The 21021-nt window shown below is 57.8% G+C and overlaps 1 protein-coding gene across 1 annotated transcript in view; it reads right to left on the reverse strand.

Annotated features, from left to right (window-relative positions):
* Window positions 1-8653: 8653 nt before the first annotated feature.
* Window positions 8654-21021, reverse strand: part of BEST3 (bestrophin 3) — a 39686-nt gene continuing 27318 nt past the window's right edge. The window contains exon 10 of the mRNA XM_077913809.1: window positions 8654-11775. Coding sequence (XP_077769935.1) covers window positions 10863-11775 — 913 coding nt within the window. The 3' untranslated portion in view covers window positions 8654-10862. The remainder of the gene's footprint in view (window positions 11776-21021) is intronic.

Here is a 21021-nt window from a genome sequence, read left to right on the forward strand (position 1 = left end):
CCCATTGAGCCACCCAGGCACCCCTCAGATGGGTTTCCTCCCCAGGTCCCAGGTGAGAACCCTGAGGCTCCAGGACGTGCCGAGCACCCACCGCGCTGTAGGCGGGGGCAGCCCAAGGCCAACAGGCCACACAGGTGACCTCGTGGAGCACACGATGCCACAGGGCAGCGGCGGCTGCCAGGGACCTCGAGGGCCTGGGGCTGGGCGCGGGTGCAGGCGGCGGGGACCTGGGGGCTCCGTGCCATGTCTAGGCCCGCGTGACCCCCCAATTCACTGGGAAGACCACGTGGTCTCTAGCCGCAGACGTCCGTGACTCTAACAGGCATCACTCTAACAGGGTCACCCCTGTGACCCCCTAGGACCCCCGCCCAGGTTCGGGGCTCAGTCGGGCCAAGGACTAAAATGAAAACAGCTGTGAAAAGCCACAGAGAGTGACCGCCGGGGGTGGGGACACAGCCTGTCCCCGCCGGCCGCTGGTTCCAGGGGCACCCCTGCCCGCCCCTTGGGGCCCGGGGGTGGGAGCTGGGGGCCTCGGCAGCCCGCACCCACCGCCTCCTCGCTGCTCCCGCCGCTCTGGACCGCTGCGCCCTCGCCGCGCCTGCTACCCGGGTTCCCTCGCGGTTCCCCCCACCACCCGTGGCCGCGCAGCCCCACCTCGTGCCCTCTACCCCCTGCCCGCCCTGTGCCCTCCACCCCCCACCATGCCCTCCACCCCCCTGCCCTCCACCGCCGCCCCCCCCATGCCCTCCAGCCCCCACCCTGCCCCCCCACCGGCTCCTGTGCCCTGGGCAAGTACCTGCTTGAGAGTCTCTCTCCCCCTCACCCTGCGCACACGTGTGCTCTCCTCTCAATCAATCAATCAATCAGTTCAATAAATAAATACATAAGATCTTTAAATAATACAGTCTGTGGGTCTTGGAGCAAGTGCAAGGCCAGGCCAGGAACAGAGGCCTCTCCTTCCCGCTCCACCGCAGCACCACGACGTCGAGGTCTTGTCACGAATGTATCACCCGGTGTTGCGGTCACTGTTCCGGGAAACCGAGTCTCTCCTACCCTTTTCACTAAGTCCTACAAAGAGCTAAGTCTTGGGGTCTTTGTACTGGAATCTCTCCCCTCAGCCCCGAAATGTTCCTGGAAGCAAAGTGTGTGTGTGTGTGTGTGTGTGTGTACATGTATATGCATGTGCTCATCTGTGTGTGTACATGCATATTCGTGTGTGTGGTGTTTATGTGTAGTGTATGCACGTGTGTGTACACAATATGGGTATTTGCATGTATGTGTGTGCTCTGTGCGTGTGTGTGCATATCTGCGTGCGTACCTGTGTCTGTGTGGCGTGCATATCTGCATCTGTGTGTGTGACACGCATGTGTGTGCTGTGTGTGCATATCTGCATGTGTACGTGTGTGGTGTGCATGTTTGTGTACATGTGTGCACGTGTACCTGTGTGTGGTGTGCATGGGTGTGCTGTGTGTGCATATATGCATCTGTGCATGTGTATGTGTGCTTGCGTGTGCACATCTGCATGTGTGCTGTGTGGTGTGTGTGCACATCTGCATGTGAGTATGTGTGGCGTGCATGTGTGCGTGGCGGGCATGTGTGTGCCATGTATGTGCGCCTGTCTCCACCGCGGAGCCACCCGGGCGCCCCGAGGTTCCCGCTGCGCTGTGGGAGTGCCAGGGCGCAGGGCGCTGGGTCCTCTGGGGGGGAGCCTGCCCCACCCCCCGCCCGGGGCCGCCCCTCTGCGCTCCCCCCAGCCCGCCCAGACCTCCCGTCTCTCGCCGCCAGCGCTCGGCCTTGCGGGCCTTCGGGGCTCTGGGGGTGTCGGACCCTCCGCCAACTCGGCCCCGGGGTGAGGCCCGGAAGCCGTGGGGGGCTCGGGGCTGACGCGGGCCCGCAACGCGGGGGACCAGTTGGGCTGCTGGGCTCTCTAGGCCGCTGGAGCCGAGACGCGGGAGGGGGAGCCGGGGGCGGGGGGGGGGGGCGCACGTCGGGCCGAGGGCGCCGGAGAGTCGTGGCGAAAACGACCTTCCCGTCGGGGCTGGATCGCGCGGCGCGGAGTCGGGCCGGGAAGGACTTCGCCTCCCGCCTCAGTCCAGCTCCGCTCTGGGTAACCAGCGCCCCCGCCACCCCGCGCACCCCGCCACCCAGCGCGCCCGCCACCCCGCGCACCCCTCCACCCAGCGCACCCCGCTACCCCGCGCACCCCTCCATGCAGCGCACCCCGCTACCCTGAGCCCCCCTTCACCCAGTGCCCCCTTCCACCCAGCGGGCACCCCGCTACCCCGCGCACCCTCCACCCAGCGCACCCCGCTACCCCGCGCACCCTCCATCCAGCGCACCCCTCCACCCAGCGCGCACCCCGCCACCCCGCGCCCCCCTCCACCCAGCGCACCCGCGCCGCCGCCCGTTTTGGGGCGAGGACGTTACAGGCGACAGGTGGAGCTGCCCCGGCCGGAGTCGCCCGACCCGTGAGCCGAGCACGCGGTGCAGGTGACCCGACGCCGCCGCGCTACCCCCTTGCGACGCGGCCCCGTGGAGTCACCGGGTCAGGGTCCCTGGGGACCACCGTCGGGTTCAGCGGAGGGCGCCCCTGTGAGCGCTACTCGCACCCACGCCGGACCCATCCAGCGAGACGGTCGCAGCGACTGCTCTGTCCCCCGGGGGCTCGGCGGGTCTTGGGGTGCGCGGGGGTAGGGGGGGAAGGCTGCGCCCCGGCTCCCCGCGGGGCCCGCTCCCGCGCGCCCGCAGCCCGGGACACACTGACAGGGAGACTTCAGGCTGGGGCCCTGGCTCGTTGGGCAGCCCGTCCTGTCCCCACGCTGGCTCCTGCCACCCCGTCGGGCCCTTCTGCCTGTGGCCCCCTGAGGCGCAGCCCTCGAGGCGGGGCCCTGGACGGCCCGCAAGGGGGGCGGCAGCGGGGCCCGGTGGGGGCAGCAGGTGTTTGCAGGGGCCGGGCAGCGGCCTTGGCTGTTCTTGGTCCAGGCCCAGGCTGCAGCCGACGGGGGACCCCCTCCCTTGGGCTTGCCCCACGGGGTTTGGCCTGTGACATGTGGCTTCGGGGTGTCTGCTGGGCGCCTGCAGCAAGGCGGCCGCCAGGGGGCACGGTCAGGCCGCCCTGACAACGCGTGGACTCCGGGGCAGCTGCACCCCACGGGGCTTACCCACTCTGCGGCCCCCCTGGCCTCGGGAGGGGGGCCCCAGACTCACCTTCCTGGGGCCTCAACGGGGGGTAAATCAGTTGGTACCTGCTGCTTGGGGCCTGTTTGTTGTTAAAGTGTTAACAGGGGGCAGCCCTTGGGCGTCTGGGCATGACCCGGGGTCCCCGCAGGCACCTGCTCCTCCCTCCGCCCGCGTCTCTCTCTCTGGGTCTCTCACGAATAAATACATAAACTCTTTAAACAATAAATAACTGAAAGGGAAACATATTGCTGGATCCGTAGGTAAAGAGCCACCGCCTGGAGTCCGAGGGTCCCCCCAACGCACCAGCTTCTCTGGTCCGCTCCCTAGACCCCCTTGGGTCCCCACAGTCCAGGAGCTGGGGGGGCACGCCTGGTGCAGCCCCCTGAAACAGGCTCCCAACACCCTGTTTCAGCTCCGCGGCCGCCGTCCTACTTCTTCAGCCTGATTCTTTGGGAACCCGAGCGCCCCCCCAACCCCCCTGCGCTCCCGGGAAGCCGTGCAGGGAAGAGGCCCAGAGGGGAGGCGCAGGCATCGGGGTGGGAGGGTGGAAGTGGGGGGGGCGTGGGGTGGGGGTGGGGGTGGGGATGGGTCTGTGCCTCCCACCCAAGGCCCAGCGGTCGCCAGCCACCTGCTGCGGGGACAGCTGCCCTAGGTGTTCTAGAAGCCCGCGTGGGCTGTCTCGGGGCGCCGGGCTCCCCTGCCCCCTAGAACAAGGGCCGCTGCTTGCGGAGCTCGGTCCCCACGCAGGTGGATGTGCACTGTCCTCTCCTGACAAGCCTGCGGGGCCTGAACCGTAGGCCGATTCTGGGTGGGAGCGGGACAGTTCCCAGTCCTCGGTCACTGAGCTGGGGGCAGGCCTGGGTCACTGCCTGGGGCCCCCCAGAGTCTTCCCGCTAACCTCTGCCGGCGTGAGGCGGCCGCGAGTCCCCAGGGCTCACCCCCACTGCCGTGCTGGGGGCCGTGCCCTTGGCTGCACCGCCGGAGGCCCGCGCTGAGGTCCCACGGCCACCCTGGGTCTGGGGGGGGCGGGGGGTGGACACGGGCCGGCCGAGGGCTGCAGGGCCTGGGGCGAGGAGCCTGGGCCCACAGATCCTGGGTGTCCAAGTAACGGTCTGTGCTGTGCCGAGGGAATGGGAAGTGTCACCTAAGAACGGAAAATCCTTTAAAAAATTTTTTTTATTTACTTATTTATGAGACCCAGAGAGAGAGGCAGAGACCCAGGCAGAGGGAGAAGCAGGCCCCACGCAGGGAGCCCCATGCGGAACTCGATCCCGGGACCCCGGGGTCACGCCCTGGGCTGAAGGCAGGCTCTCAACCGCTGAGCCCCCCAGGCGTCCCTAAGAACAGAAAATTCCTGAAGAGAAAAACCTTTGAGCTTATCCTTCAGTGAAAAATTTATGCTATGCCTAGACTTCACTTGGGAAAAAGACATGGCAAGGAGACCAAAGAAAAGGGATGGAAAGGAAGCGCGTTAAGATGCGAGCAGTAGTTTTCACAGGGGCGATTTGTTTTTCTTTCCAATTTCTCCAAAATAATGTGTTTACTTTTACAATGAAAACCACACATGTTTAAATTCTCCGTCCCCTGTGGGGTGGCTTATGTCTCTCTTGAGGCCCTGGAAGGGGACCACCCGGAGCAGGCCAGCCTCCTCTTCCTCCTCCTCCTCCTCCTCTTCTTCCTCCTCCTCCTCTTCCTCAGAGAAAATCATGTCGCTGACCTCACCGACTTCCTCATTTGTAAAAAGGGGAAAACAGTAGCACAGGGGCCGAGGTAGGGGTGAGCACCAAGTGGGGTGACCTGGGCAAGTGTGGCTCGTGGTGCATGTGTAGGGCAGGGGTAGGCCTGTGACCATGAGTTGGCTCCTGCTGTTTATTCCTTACCCCCCCCCCCGCACCCCTGTGCAGCTTCAGCACCCAGAGCAGGAGCTGACGCTGCGCCCTGCACCCCGCTGCTTGCATAGGTGCGGCCACGGCCCCTCCGGCCCCCACGGGCTGCCTACGGCTGCGACGCTTTAGGAAAGCCACCGGCCCGCGCCCCCGGGTGACTGTGCGACACCCCGGGTAGCCACAGGCCGGGGCCCTGGGGGCGGGGACGGTGAAGCGGGGGCCCCTGGACGGCGGCAGCGGCGGAGGTCAGGTGATGGCCTGGGGTCTGCGGACCCAAGCCGGGGACCCAGGCCTCTGGGACCTCTGGCGGGGCGGCGCTCCTGCCCTGGCGCTTGCCCTGCTGGTGCTTCCGGTCCCCCACCCCCTGCTGGGCTGGCAGGGGAGCAGCAGAGGTCAGGCTGGGGTTCAGCTCGAGGGAGGGAGTGGGCGGGGCGGAAATTGCCACTGAGGGTGTGGGACGGAGGGACGTGTTGGGCACTTTCTCAGGACCCTTCGGGAAGCCCCGCCGGGTGCTGCACGTCCATGGAAGGCCCTCGAGGCCCTCGAGGGTCACCCTGTGTGCAGCGCTGTCCACGGGGCGGGGGGCTCAGGGGTGGTGCCCAGTTCTCCGGGGCTGACCTACCAGCGGCCCCTTTCCGTGGGCAGGTGCTGATGGCCCGCGGCCCGCGCACCCACGGGTCTGGGGCACTGGGTGCACCTGCTCTCCGGCCCGAGTCCTCTCGTCTCTCCTCACCAGTCTCCCTGACGCTGCTCTCACTTGAAGCTGCTGGCCGAGGTCAGGGTCCCGAGGTCAGGGTCCCGACTGGGTGCTTGAGGCCGCTCGGCGGTCGGGAAATCCATGGGGCGCCGGGTAGCATGGCTAGCAATGCCCCGACTCCACTCACCACATGTCAGTGTGACCATCCGGACACCCCCAGACATGGCCCGGCATCTCCTGGGTGCAGCGTCGCCTCCGGCTGAGGACCAGTTGCCTGGACGGAGAAGCTGAGGGGACACACTAGCATTTCTGTACAGAATCTATTTTTCTTTCCTTTTTTAAAAAAGATTTTATTTATTTATTCATGAGAGACCCAGAGAGAGAGGCAGAGACCCAGGCAGAGGGAGAAGCAGGCTCCACGCAGGGAGCCCATGTGGGACTTGATCCCGGGACCCAGGGGTCACGACCTGAGCCAAAGGCAGGTGCTCAACCGCTGAGCCTCCCAGGCGTCCCTGTTCAGAATCTATTTCAGGAATGTTCTTACCTGTTCCAGGATACAAGGTGCAGCATCCCCTTTGCTGACTCTGTTAGGTGAACATTTAAAACTAGAGGCTCAATAAATAAATAAATTAATTAATTAATTAATGAAAAATAAATAAAATAAATATATATATATATAAAACTAGAGGCTCTGAGAAGGTGGTTCCAGACCACCATCTGGCCAAACCTACCCGTGGCAAAAAGGCTGGGGCCTATTTCCTGAATTAATTCAGAAACAAAACAACAGGACACAAAGCTAGAGCCCTCGGCCCCGGTTAACTGAGTAATTAGGGCCAACGTGGTTGTCGTGCCTCTACTTTCCTGGGCAGTTGCTTCCGTCTTTCATTGTCCTTTGCTGTGTGAAGGGGGGTTGGAAACAGGTGGTGTTTGCTGGGGTCACCTGTCTCGAGCTGTGCCAGGCGGCTGGGACCCTTCTCCTGGGTTTTGTATGACTCTCATTGAGAGGACAAGCCTGGCATCCTCGAAATGCTTCTTTTGACTCAGTGGCCATTTCGGTGGGAACGACTGTCCTAAAGGTTAGGGCTCACAGAGCTAAGGAAAGGAGAACGTGTTTGAAGGGACTGAGGCTCTCCGTGAGATAGCGGCGTGAGATGACGTGAGGGAAAGCCTTGCTTGTCGCTGTTAATCCCGGCACTTCAGAAACTGTTGCGGGTCATGCACCTGATGAGTTGAGGGAAGGGCACGTGGAATCAGATTCGAATCTGACTCTTGGGAGGGTTTTTTTTTTTTTTTAAAGATTTCATTTATTTATCCATGAGAGACACACAGAGGGAGGCAGAGACACAGGCAGAGGGAGAAGCAGGCTCCATGCAGGGAGCCCGACGCGGGACTCGATCCCAGGACCCCGGGGTCATGCCCTGGGCCGAAGGTAGGGGCTCAACCGCTGAGCCCCCCAGCTGCCCCTAGTTAGGAGCTTTTACGGTTGTGGTGCTCATTCCAAAATTAACTGGTAGAGGAGCAGGTGTGGGGAGAGTAGGTGCCCTAAGAAGGTCCTCTAACTTCAACCCAGGGGTGCTAAATCCTCTGGGATTACAGTGGGAAGGACAGGGGCAGTTAATTGTTTGCAAGTTCCCCACTGTGATGCGGGGATGGGTGCGTCTACTGGGCCGGGGAGGCACTGTCGCCATGGGGGTGAGGTCCGGGCTTTGTAGGGTGAGAAGTGAAGGAAACATAGAAAACGCCTGAGACAGGAAGATGGGAGAGACCCAGGGAAGCGTATGAAAGGAAAAAAAATAGGGACGCCTGGGGGGCTCAGCGATTGAACATCTGCCTTCGGCTCAGGTCTTGATCCCCGGAGTTCTGGGATCGAGTCCCGCATCATGCTCACCGCAAGGAGCCCGCTTCTCCCTCTGCCTCTCTCTGTGTCTCTCATGAATAAATGAATAAAATCTTGAAAAGCAAAGAGGAGAAATACACACACTTCTCTAAGAGTTCCTTCTCGTGAGGAGCTGAGGGCTTTATTTAGGATTTAGTTGGTACGTAAAACTGCAACCACCTCCCCGGCAGTAACGACTTTTACTTCTCTTTGTTCCCAAGGTTCTAAGACTGTACAGATCCCACAATTTCTCCCTTGCCAGCACGCGGACGTTCCAGGGTCCTGGGTCCCCAGGCCCCGCCTGCCCCCTCCGCTGCTCACAGGGGCCCAGGTGCGGGAAGGGCCCGCTCCCCAGGGGAGGTGGAGTCAGAGGACGAGCCTCCGGGCCCGCTCGGTGAGGCTGCCCGAGCTCAGGGCTCGGGGCTCGGGGCTCGGGGGTACCTGGAGGCAAGAGGAGAATACGGCTGGAGGGGGAGACACTGAAAGACAGGATGTGGGAGTCTTTAAATACCAGGTAAATTTTACCTTTCTCCATTTAAAATATGTTTCCGGGGCAGCCCGGGTGGCTCAGCGGTTTAGCGCCGCCTTCAGCCCAGAGTGTGACCCGGAGTCCCGGGATCGAGTCCCATTCGGGCTCCCTGCGTGGAGCCTGCTTCTCCCTCTGCCTGGGTCTCTGCCTCTCTCTCTCTCTGTGTCTTTTATGAATAAGTAAATAAAATCTTTAATAGAATAAAAAAAATGTGCTTTCGGTGGCGGTGGGCCCCGAAGTACAGGGTCAGTGGGAGAGCAGAGAGCGGCCTTCTTTGGTGTGGTGTGTGAGCGGGCTGGTCACCCCCAAATCCTTGGACGACGGAGCCGTTCACGGGCCCTCCGCTTGGCTGAGCTGCGGGCGGGCATCAGGCACAGCCAGCTCCAGGGGCAGGGAGAGGGCAGCCGGGGCCTGGGCCTCATGGCCCTCCTGGGCCGGGGGCTGGGGGCGGGGGTGGCATCTAAGGCGCAGCTGGGGCTGCCGTGGGATGGACCCGGCGGCCAGCTGATCATTCATGTGGGGGCTGGAAGTTTCTGGCGTGGGCAGTGGCTCGCTCGCATTTACGGCTGATCCCAACCGCGTGGGGCCGAGCGAGTCGCTGTTCAGTGTCCCGTGCAAGGAGGGAACGGGAGGCCCCTCAGAGTCTGATGAAACATTGAGGCAACTAAGTAATTCTCTGGACAAAGGAATTACGAACAAAAATTGATTATATTTTGAAAGCAGCTGCGTAGAAACGTATTTGAATTTGAGCGACAGGTAAAGCCAGAGAGAGGAGACTAGAGGGGCTTGAGTGGAGACAGCCACGTACAGGAGCCTCCGGGCGGGGGCCGCGGGGGGGCTGACTCAGCTGTGCGGCATCGGCGCGACCACACAGTCTCTACCTCACGCTTTGGGAGCTTCGGTCCCTCCCCAGGTGCTGCCACTCTGGACCCCACAGACAACCATCCGCGTGCAGTATTTCTTCCGGTATCTCCCAGCTACAGTCCCTGTCCCGGCTGCCGCGCAGCGTGCGTGGCCCAGCTGGGCGCCGTGTCTTGTAAAGATGTGCTGATTGTGGCCCTGCGTGCTGGGAGAGGTGGGGGACGAGGAAGCGAGACGGGTCCTGCTGACTTCTCTACCGTCAGGGGAACGAAGGGGACCGCGTGGGCCTCCCGGGTGCACTCAGGGCCCTGCCCTGGGCTCTGTGCTGAGTGCAAGGTCGGCCTGAGAGTCTCTCCCCCTCCCTCTGCCCCTCGCTCCTCTCTCATAAATGAATGAATAAATACAATCCTTTTTTTTTTCTTTTTTCTTAAGACCAGCAGGGAGGACCCAGAGGGCCTGCCAAGGCTGGAGACGCTCAGGCCTGGCTTCCTTGGGGCGTCCTCCAGTTTGTGGGCACACGGCTGCGGGGTCGGGGCCTTCCCCGTGGCACGACTCGGGGAGGGAGGGAGGGCCCGGGGTAAGAGGGTGGTTCTCGAGGCGGGTGGACCCAGCTCCACCACCTTCTGGCTGTGTGACTGTAAGTCACAGCACCTCGCTTTTCCGAAGGCCCTGTTTTCCTCATCTTGAAAGTGGCGAGAATGGTGCCCTGGCCCTTGGGGTCCTGGGGGGCTTCTCCGTGAACCGTACACGCGCCTGCCTGGGCCCATGAGCACTGGATAAACGGTAGCGATTGGGGTCACTTTATTTAAGTCCCGCGTGGTGATGATAGAGGTGGCGAGAGCCGCCCTCCTGGGACATGGCCTCTGCACACAAAGTCGGGGCCCTGACCCACCACTGCCCCAACAGCTCCTTGGAGGGAGCTGGTCCCCGTCCTGTCCCCGTCGTGCAGTCCCGGACCCCTTCACCTCCCAGCTCCAATGTCCGACCCCACGCCAACAACCTGGCGGCCGCGGTAACCAGTCCTCGTTGTGACACGACTGGGATTTCTGCTCAGGAGTCCGAGTGAAACACACTCCGGCCTTGTTATTCTTTGGTTCCCTGGCATTCGGTTAGGCAGGTTCCTTGTCCTCTTGGCTTCTGATGTCTCCAGGGTTCGAGACCAGGGGGTGGATGGAGAAAGGATGGCGATGTCTGCCATCAGCACCCCCAGACCCCTTCCCGCGGGAGGCCCGGGGTGTCAGGCTAGACCTGCGGACACCTGCAATTGCCCCGTGGGAGTTTGCAAACTGTGGCGGGAAGTAAGCAGCGGGGAACAGGTGGAGTCGAAGCAGGAGACCAGGGGGTGAGAGGATAGAAAAAAAACAGAGAAAAAGAAACTGAAGGGAGACGACAGTTGTGACGCTGATGAAGCTTAAGAATCAGAAAGTGGTGATAGTTCTAGAAGGTGCTATTGGTTAGAAAGCCTCAAAGAGTGGCTGTTAGGAAGGGGCAACGCGTCTCCCTCTCTTTATGACTGAGGAGCGGGAGGAAAGAGAAAAAGTGGGGAGGAGAGCGTCCTCTGTCTCCCTCTAGGCCAAACTGGGGGGCCGGACTGTGGTCTACACGGCCCCTTCCAAATCTACAGCTGTCTGAGCCGCAAGTCACGTGGACACTATTGGGACTCCTTGGTTGAGCCGTGCCTCCGGGGTGAGGGTCACCTTGCAAGGCGCCACGTGCACGTGTTTGGGGTTCCCGGTTCTAGCAGCCCATCCCATGGGTCGGCTCTGTAACGCGCTGACCGGTCCCCGCGTGTCTGTCCTGGAACTGAGGCTGAACTCCGGGGAAGGCGAGAGCCTAGGGCTGGAACCGGGTTCTGGGCCTTTCCGGGAGCCCCTCAGGTGATGCCCCCCCAGCTTGCTCGTTGTCAAAGTCGATGATGTCCGTTTCCTTGGCGTCCAGGCTTTCGATGAAGTGGGGCACGTCGGGGGAGGCGCGGGAGCCCCCCGCGGCCTTGACTCCGCAGGTCTCCGATGACGCCTCGGTGGCAAGTGAGAGGACGGGCTCGGAGCTGGGGGGCTTGGGGCGGTGGCCCGCGGGGGCGGCCTGGCTGGACACAGGGAGGCTCCACCTTTTGGGGAACCTGTCATCGCTTGGGTCTTCGCCAGAGGCAGGCGTGAGGATGCTCCTTTGGTCTCTGGCTGGAGTCGCCGGGGGCCCCGGGTCCCCAGGAGGGGGGGTCCCTGTCCCTGCGGGGAACGGATCCCATGCCCCGGGCGCCTGCTGCTGGCCAGTCCCACTCGGCTCGACTCCTGTAAGGTCCGCGCTCTGGAGGGAGGCCGTGGAGCCCGGTGCCTCGGGCCCCGTGACCAGCACCTCGGGGAGCTGCGGCATCTTGCTGGGGGACACCCGCACGCTGGCCTGCGGGCTCAGGCTCTGCGGGGTGCTGGCCTCCCTGATGGTGGACAGCTCCCCCAGGCTGCAGTGCAGCGGGGTGCCCCCCGGGGAGCAGGGCTGCCGGGCGCCCGGGGCGCGGCGCGGGCCCGTCGGGGGCACCTCCAGCAGGTCCCCGGCCGGGCTGGCGTCGCCGCTGGACGTCAAGAACATGGAGCTGTCGCTGGCCTGCCGGCCGTAGCTCCTCCTCCTGGGGCCGGCCGGGTGCTCGTGGGCGCTCAGGAACCTCTTGACCCTCCTGATCACCGAGCGGCGCTGGCCGTGCTTCTCGAAGCTCCAGAGCCACTCGTCGCCGGGGAGCTCGGTCGCCGACAGCCTGAAACACAGACACGGTGCGGCCCCGGCGGTTCCGGAGGCTCGCGTCACAGGGCCGGGAGGGAGGGGATCGAGGGTCCCAGACCCCTGGGGCCCGGGCCCTTTCATAAACTCTTAACGATTATTGGGGACCCCGAAGAGGTTTCTTTCTGTGGGTTATGCCTATTGCTATTTACTGTATTAGAAATAGCGCAGGGATGTTCAACGACAACCACGGCCCGCACATGCAGGATGTGCACGCACACAGCCCGTGGGCTAAGTGATGACCTCTCACGTGGCACGTGACAGGCCCACCGCGTACTCGGAAAGAATGAGGGTGAAAAAGGTAAAAATCCTTTTAGTGTTGTTACAAAGATAGCTTTGATCTGGAGGACTTGGGTCTGGGGGAGTAGGTGGGGGGGGTCCTTGGTTTTCAGGGATTTCCAGTGGGTCCGGACCGCACTTTGAGAATCACTCATCTAGAGATGCGGACGTTAAGACAAAAGAAAAGAAAAGAAAACAAACAAAAAGAAAACAAAAGGCACGATGTGTGTTCCTTCTCCCTCATGACCGATGACCCGGAACTCAGGCCCTGAACTGAGGGTCCGTAAAACCCCCCAGAGCAATGGATCGAAGCTGAATTCAAGGTCGTTCGAAGCTGAATTCAAGGTCGTGCAAAAAGCAGCTGCCGTTCACTTAAGTTTACTTAAGTGCCTCCCACGCATCACCTCCCTGAATTATCACATTCATCGGGTGACCGGGTACTATTAGGATTTTCACTTTACAGATGAAGAAACTGAGGCCCAGGGAGATTCCTGAAGGCCGCGGTGTAGCCCGTAGGGCCAGAACTCAGAAATCTGACTCCAAAGCCTTTGTTCTTTTGATTATTATTATTATTGTTGTTTTTTTAAAGCCTTTGCTCTTAATTAATGCCTTTTATACGAAGTCTGCTACCTGGTGTCAGGCGCCAGGTAGAGATTCCTGAGTAGGACAGTCCCTGCCGCTCCCCTGGGGCTAAGGAAGGAGAAGGGTGAACCCTGTGGACAATCCCCTCCATGGACGGGGGCCTGCGGCCTCCAGCGTGGCCGGCTCCCCCTGCTGAAGTGTGCTGGCTTTGGTAATGCTGACCTGTCAACATCTGAGGCTACGACAACCCACCCTGCCCTTTGGACTCTTCTCCTGCAAGGCGGAGATAAATAAAACGGGTGGCGGGTGGCGGGTGGCGGGTGGCGGGACAGCAGTGAGGCCTGCAGGCCGAGGGCACAGCCGCCGCGCAGGTGCCTGCTAGCTCTGGGCCGTTAGGGTCCTACTGAGGTTAGAGAGGAGCCACTTCCTTAAACTTCAAGTGCTCCCAGGGCTCTTGGGAGCCACCGTTGGGGAGGACACCCGTGGGGATGACACACCTGTAGGCCGCCACCGGAGGGGAAGAGGCTGGAACAGAGGGTGCTGGGGTACCCCGAAGGTGCAGAGTGAGCGGCCACGGGAGGGTGGCGGCTTGAGGTGGCCAATGGGCCTCTGACCCCAACCTGGGGCTGCTAAGCTGAAGCCCCGGCAGGGCCCTCGGCTGCCCCCCTCATCCATCCCCCCCCCTCCCGAGCTGTGACCGTGATACTCTGGCTTGGGCAGCACAGGCCCCAGCCTCAGCACCACCCCCTCCGGACCCCGAGGACTTCGTGGGTCCCGCCTCCAGACACCGGGGCAGCCTCAAGCTCCTCATTCATGGACGTCGCCCCGCTCCGCCGCCCTGGGAATCGGGGTGCATCGGGCAAGCTCGCTGTCTAGGGCAAGCCTCTGGCCTGCATTTGCTGCGATCTTGACTTTTTTTTTGGGATTTGTCTTCCTTGACTCCTTCTAAACCACACACCCATGTTAAGAGTGATACAATCCTCCAGGAAACGTGTTTGTACTATCCTTTGTGGCCCTTTGGGCAGCCCTAAGGGTTAGTAAACCCCAAGGACAAAATGCTCTCCCTGTGCATTGATGTGATGGATACGTAGACCCGATGGGGGTGAGAGGGTTCAGTCCCTGCGCCACAGAGGAGAGAAAACCAGCCCCGTTGCAGAGAGCAAGCTGAAAAAAGGGCAACGCTCTGGCTGTTTGATTAGTGATCAATAAGCTTCTGGCTTATTGATTCCCCACTGGACACACGAGGCAGGGCTGCCAATGGGAGCCCACCGCACCTTCCTGCCTCGTGAGCCTGTGCTGCGGACGCGGGAGATTTACCCACTTACCCAGCTAAATCCATTGAGCACCTGCTGTGAATAAATTCGCTGCCTCAGCTCTGCATAGCACAGTGTAAAAGGAGGGAGAAGGCATGTCCCTGAGCAGCTACATTTGGGGCAAAGTAAGTCTTTGGGGCAGCTATGGACTGTCTTTGCGAGTGGAGGGCGGAACTAGACTCGCGCTATTTGGTAGTGTGCAAGGTGGGCAAGCCACAGGTCGGGCAACTTTGAGGACCCCTGTCATCCCCAGGAAGGCTTTGAGGTTAGGAACACGGTGTGGGAACTTTCCATGCCTGTTGGTGAGAAAGACCCATGAGCAGGTCCTTGGGGGAACGCTTGGCGGCCTCGCTCTGGGGGCCCGAGGTGGGGAAGGAAGCCCTCCCTTCGCCTGTTGGTGCCATCAAAGAGCAGTAGCGAGGAACCTGGCGACCTTTCGTCCAAATATTTCCAAGAGGGGACGTTCCACTGCCCGTGCAGGATCCCCAGCTCCTCTCTCCCATAGTCAGGCTTCCCGACGCGACGGCAGAAACCGTGGTCTAAGAACAAAATGGTTTGAAGCTGAGAGTACACGGAAGCCAGCGCTGGTGGCCAAGTTCTCCATCCTCCTGGACGTCAAGCCTTGGGACGATGAGACAGACATGGCCCAGCTGGAGGCCTGCGTGCGCTCCACCCAGTTAGACGGGCTGGCCTGGGGGGCTCCACGCTGGTGCCGGTGGGCTATGGCATCCGCAAGCTGCGGATCCAGTGTGTGGTGGACGACGACAAGGTGGGGACAGACCTGCTGGAGGAGGAGGAGATCACCAGGATTGAGGAGCATGTGCAGAGTGTGGACATGGCTGCTTTCAAGGAGGTCGGAGCCCCAGCCCTGGCCCTGGGTGTGTGAGGCTCCGCAGCCAGTAAAGACAGATTGCTAAATAAATAAATAAATAAATAAATAAATAAATAAATAAATAAATCAATCAGAGATTCTTCAGGTCCCAGTGGGGAGGCTTGGATGTACCTTTTAGGTCCTTTTAGACCTTCGTCTCCTCTTCATTTGGTTTTTCCAAGTGTATAGGGTCAGGACAGTCCTGAGGCCCCAATACAGCACCTCTTAGAAGGCCTTGAAACAGTCACAGCAGAAACATTATACGTTGAGGGTAATCGCACTTGGTATATTGCTGTATGTTAGAGAAGGTCGGATGAGAAAGGGCTGAGGTTCCGGGACTCGCTGGGCAGGTAATCAGAGCCCCGAGGACGCTCGTGGAAAGGGCCATGGAGACATTAGTGTCCAGAAGATGGAATTTGAGAATTGCCTCTGTGGTGAGGAGCATGATTTATTTTGGGAGCTTCGCAGAGCCAGGATTCCTGCTGCCTGGGCTGCCGCGGACCAGCCGGGTGGCCTGCGGGGACCCCCTTACCCTCCCTGCGACTCGAGAAGCTATGGCCACGGTGCTCCCTGCACCCGCCCCGCAGGTTCACGAGGAGACCCAGGGCGGACGAGCTTCGAAGGGTGCGCGGTACGGAAAGGACTGTGCACGACTGGCAGGTTCATGGAGGGGACCTCCGAGGCACTGCGGCCTTGTCGCACCTGCTGGAGGGAACGAGAGTGTCTGCCCAAAGGTCACTCCCTTTTCTCCTCCAAGAGAGGACACCCCAGAGGGGAGGACGCAGCAGTCATTTCCCGGGTAGCTGGGGGCTCAGAGTCCGTGGACAGGAAGCAGGAGGCCGGGAGACACTGGGTCCTCCTGGAGAAGGAGGTGGGACCCCCCGGGGGGTTCCCCTGCCCTTGCAGACTTTGCCAAATCCTGCAGCAGCCCTGAGTGCACAGCTGTAAAGCATCCATACGGAAGCCACGAGGGGAGGGGGGCTGGTCCCAAAGGGGTGGAGGTGGCGGGGCAGGGGGCGGGGGGGACACAAAGAAGAGGTTCTGGGAAGCCCGGCAGGCCGCTGGGTGCAGGCCGAGCCTGGGGGGGGGTCACCCCGCAGCTGCCAGCCTTGGATGGCACAGCCATGGGATGTGCTCTTGCCTCAATCTCAGCTGTCGAAAAGACCAACAACTCACATTTTCAAAATACCCGTGGAGCACCCGGGACAGGGTCAGCCCCACAGGGCCCCCTGCCAGGGACAGACCTCTGGGGCCACCAGCGGCCGTGGTTCAATTAAGGACTCAAGAAAAACGCTCGGGCTGCTTGTCCCCTCCTGCTGCCGTAGGAGAGGCAGGGGACGGGGCTACTGGAGGCGACAGCGACCCTCGGAAGCCTTGGGCCGAATGACTCGGAAAGACCAAAGCAGCCCTGAGGACTCGGGACGCCTGACGCAGGTTCCGTCGAACAAGTGTGTGTTTGCTTTAACAAACCTCGCGTGCGCGGTCGTGTAAATACGCGCTTCAGAAGACGGAAGGATGAGCGTGGAGGATGCTTGCCTTTCTGTCTCGGGGCCGCTTGTGTGTTTTCTTACCCCCCAGGTTTACTGACCTCTGAGGGACGTAGAACATTCGGAAGTCAACGGGCTCGGGCTGAAGACCTGATGCACCTGCGCGTCGCACAGCCTTAGCCAACGTCCTCACCTCGCGCGGTCGTCGTTTTTGTGGCTGTGGCTGCGTCACGTTTAAAGTGGTCATTTGACAACTTGAATTCAACGAATTTTGGGTCATGTCAACAGGATGTCAATGAGGAATTTGGGGACTTGATGTCTGCTATGGTGAGTTCCACTTCTCACGGCGGATTTGTTGTCTCCAAACGGCTGGGGTCCCTCAGAGCCTGGCAGCTGCCTTGGTGGGAGCTAATGATGATTTGCCAGAAAAATCTATCAGAGCCGGAGCAGCACGTGGGGAGGGGCGCGTATTCGTGGCAATGCAAAATGCCCTCTCCCGACCCATGAGAGGCCAGGCCTGGCATTAATGACCTGCGCCGCAGAACCTTGTCGAAGCGGGAGCCCAGGACTTATAAGATGGGAAAGGCCAGTCCCACACTGAGCTGGGAGGTGCGGGCCCACGCGGGGAGGGAAATCGGGTGGACGGAGGGTGTGTCCACCCCGCGCTCCTCCCAACTCCCTTGCTGGGGGCGCAGTTTCCAGAGGTGGAGCGTCGTGGGAGGCCTGCAGAGCCTGGAGAGGTGACACGCAGCTGGCCACGCTCTCCTGCTTCTCTGCCGGCTCTGCCCAAGGCTTGCCCACACCAAGGGCAAGGTTGTGGTCCAAAGCGGGGTTTCAAAAAATAGAAAACAACAACAGAAACCAAAGTGGGGTTTCACTTGGTGAGAAGTCCCCACGTTTCCCTACTGCTGTATTCTAGGAGTTTTGCTAGAAAAGGAAAAAGTCCTCTACCCCTCTCACGTCTTTGAGAAGGTGGAAACCGAGTGCCAGTGGTGAACCTATGCCGACACGTCAAAGAATCCTCAGGAAGGTTCTAAAATTACCGACGTGATGCACCTTCCTCTCCTTGGGAGACTCCATCTCTCCTTCCTTTCTGGTGCATTAAGTGAAAATCAATGTTCCCAGAACACATTTTCGTTGAAGTTAGTGATTCAGAAATTGAGGTATTTTTGGTTGTATACAACCAAGCATGCAATAGTGACTGTGTATTTTTTAGTAAAGCTAAAATATTTGAACATAGTCAGCTAAGAAAGGATTACGGACTAAAACATCCACCTAGAAGTGTATTTAACCACAATTTAATAAAGTTTTAGCTTCTTAAATGTATATTTTGGTATATTCAGACCTGTATCACTAACAATACTATTTTTTTTTTCACTAAGAATACTCTGTGCTGGATAATCCTAGTGCTTTGCACACTAGGACATACGTACACTTGCAAAAAAATAATTGTGTTATCTCTACACATTCTTAGAACCTTGGGACTAAAGACAGAGAAGTAAAAGTCGTTACTTCTGGGGAGGTGGTTGCAGTTTTACATACCAACTAAATCCTAAATAAACCTCTCAGCTCCTCACAAGAAGGAACTCTTAGGAACTCTTAGAGAAGTTTGTGTATTTCTCTTCTTTTCTTTTCATGATTTTATTTATTTATCCATGAGGGACACAGAGAGAGGCAGAGACACAGGCAGAGGGAGAAGCGAGCTCCCCATAGGGAACCCCATGTAGGACTCGATCCGGGGACCCCGGGGTCACACCCTGAGCCAAAGGCAGATGCTCAACTGCTGAGCCCCCTGGCGTCCCTATTTCTCCTCTCTTCTAAGTGCATCCTGAGCTGACTTCATAGACCCAGGCCCTAAGGTCACTGTGAACGTGAGGCAGTGGTGACCTGTCTGAATCCTGGCAGAAAGCCCACGGCAGCAGCGTTCTTCATGGGCGCGGCGGCCAGCCCCTCAGGGCTCACAGGCTGAGCGCGAGCACAGACCCATGCTGCACAGTCAAATGATCCATTTCATAAGCAGCTCCAGCCTCTCTCCTCCAGGATTTGGGATCCTCCAGCTGTTATGGATAGGTATCGCATTAGGGTTTTCCCAATGCCTTTAAGGGATTATTGCTTCTTTACTCATGGTGGTTTTGAGTTTCAAGACAGGATTAAAGGGAGTTATGAGACATCAGGTCTTTAATTTCCATGGGTTCCATTCCGCAGGGACTTATAAATTTGTGCTAATGGATAATTCCAAGTATTCAAAAAAGAATTAGGATTTTGGAGTGACTCATGGTGGTATAATGTGAAAAGCATCGTTCCTCCCACTAGTGGCAGGCTAGGCCTGAATCTTATTTTTCGTGGGTTGTAAAAGGAAATTTATTTTCAGCAACGCTGGCTTGAGTGTAAGCATTCTAGGTTTGTTCTGGTAAAGCTCGGTTTATTGGGCATAAGTGTTTAGTAGTGCCCAGAGAAGACCCATTTGCATTTCAGGGCTTGGGCGTGTTTTCCTTACATGTATCTCGTAGACAACTCTTCCTACGGTCGTTTGAGGGTGTTCTCTTCAATTTGATTAATGGTGTCTCCATGGACAAGATAATGACAAGATGCCTAAATTAAGACAGCAGATCACCGCAATGTGTCCTTTAAATATCTTATAATTTTATATGTCAACTCTACTTCAATAATGCTGAAATTAAAAAAAAAAAAAACCTGGTACTCCAAATACAGTATCATTTCTTGCTGTTTTGGCTCATATTGGCTTGGAATTTACCCTCTGCTGAATCCCCTTATTCTTCTCTGTGTGCTAGCTCCAAATTTATTCTTAAAGATGCACATTAGACTTCTCAGCTCCTAGGCTGGTTGAAGTGTGTCCCTTCATTGTGTTCCCATAAGACCGAGTATTTCTCTATTGCTTAGTTTACCACACCGGATCATAACATTTCTCTTCATTATGTCTGTGAGCTTATGAGATATTTGGTTTTGATTTTGGTTTTTCGTCTCTATGTAGCATTTGGCATAGAACCCACCATATACCAGGCCCTGAAAGCATATTTTGCCTGAATAAATGGATGAGTTCATTCCCTATGTGAAGATACAATGAAAAACATGATATTGGAAATCTGTACTTGAGATTAAAAAAAAATGGGGAAAAGCTTACTTTACTTCGCTAGTGCACAGTTGGTAAATGTGTAGAAAATAGAGCAATATTTTCAACATGTTCTTGAATACGGAGAAGGGAGGAATTGTCTCTAAGGAATTTCCTTTTTTATGTGGAAATGAGCAGTGTGCTGAATGTGAAGGAAACTAGGAGGCAGAGTGATTTCTCAGGTTGCCCTTGGATAGTACTTTTGCTCAGTTATTGAAGGGCATTGCCTTGATTTTTAGAATTTCTGGGCCATGGGAGTTGTGATCATAAGCTTGAAACACTGATCTGAAAAGATAAGGGAAATTTGATTTTGAATTACGTATGCTGGGAACATACATCCTAAATAGAGTAAGAAAATAAAAGACTCATCCAGGAAATGATTTTATGTGCACTTCAAGCAGCCAACACTTGTCTGAAATGTTTGCATCCATACCATTTTGACACCTGGTCTTTATTCACATGCAAAGAGCTCATTGGCTCAGTCATCATCAATAAGATCACCTGTGCTACAATAATCCTTACTTTTCCCTTTCCCTTTCCCTGAGCCTCAGTCAGTTGGCTCTTTGATATTGACCCTGTATTCAGTGAGTGAATAATACAGTGCCTGGGGAATTATCTTTTGTGATTTTAGAGGACATCTACTGCTTTGTCAGCCCAGCGAACCATTCGTCCTTTCCTGGTAATAGCACTCTCATTTTCCTAAGACATCATCTACTCCATATGGTTGGTTGGGGCTGACCACACCGTTGGTCCAAAGATGGACACGTGAACCAGCCTTGGCTCATTAAAACGTCATGTCTCCCTGTTGATAGTGATTGGTTCAAGAATGGGTATGTTAGCCAAGTCTAGCCAATTAATTCATTAGTTTAAAGAGTTGGAAAAGAGATGTACTCTTTCCATAGGATTTGCTCAGAAGATAGGCTGTAGGCCTAAAGCTTCTGGCTGCCGTCTTGCCGTCTTGCCATTGGGAGGGGAGAGCCTGCCTGAAGCCTGAGCCAGTGGAGAGAAAAGCCGAACAGGGACACAGGGCAATAGTGAGTCCCTGGCGACATTCTTTGAACCTCTGGATCCAGCCAGACCCAAATCGAGGCTAGTCTCCAGATGTGACCCAAGAAACCCCTTTTTGCTTACGCTAGCTGGAGTTGGTTTTCATCACAGGCAACCAGAAACAACTTGTCTACTAGCACAGTCCTGGAAAGAATCGACAGTGATGGATCAAAGAGGGCATTTCTGTGAATTCTCCAAAAGCCTGCGTCCCTAGAGCGACGCTTCCTGGGTTGTGAGGCTCCCCTTGAATGGTCCTCACTCATACAGGAAATCAAGATCAAGTGAGCTTTTGCCCAATTGTTTTTCTGATCAGCTGGTTCTAGAGGAGTCCAGTTAATGCGGCTCCGATGGACGCTGGCCTTTGCCTGTACCTGTTCCCATCGTGCCAGCAAATGGGCGGTCTTAATTCGAAGAATTCTGACAACTAAACACTTTGCTGCATTCTTAAAGATCCTATCTCCTAATTTTCTCTCCCGCATTTTATTTTGTGTCCCGGAGTTCCCAGAACTAGCTT

Source organism: Canis aureus, chromosome 11, assembly GCF_053574225.1.
Source record: "Canis aureus isolate CA01 chromosome 11, VMU_Caureus_v.1.0, whole genome shotgun sequence".
NCBI lineage: Eukaryota > Metazoa > Chordata > Mammalia > Carnivora > Canidae > Canis > Canis aureus.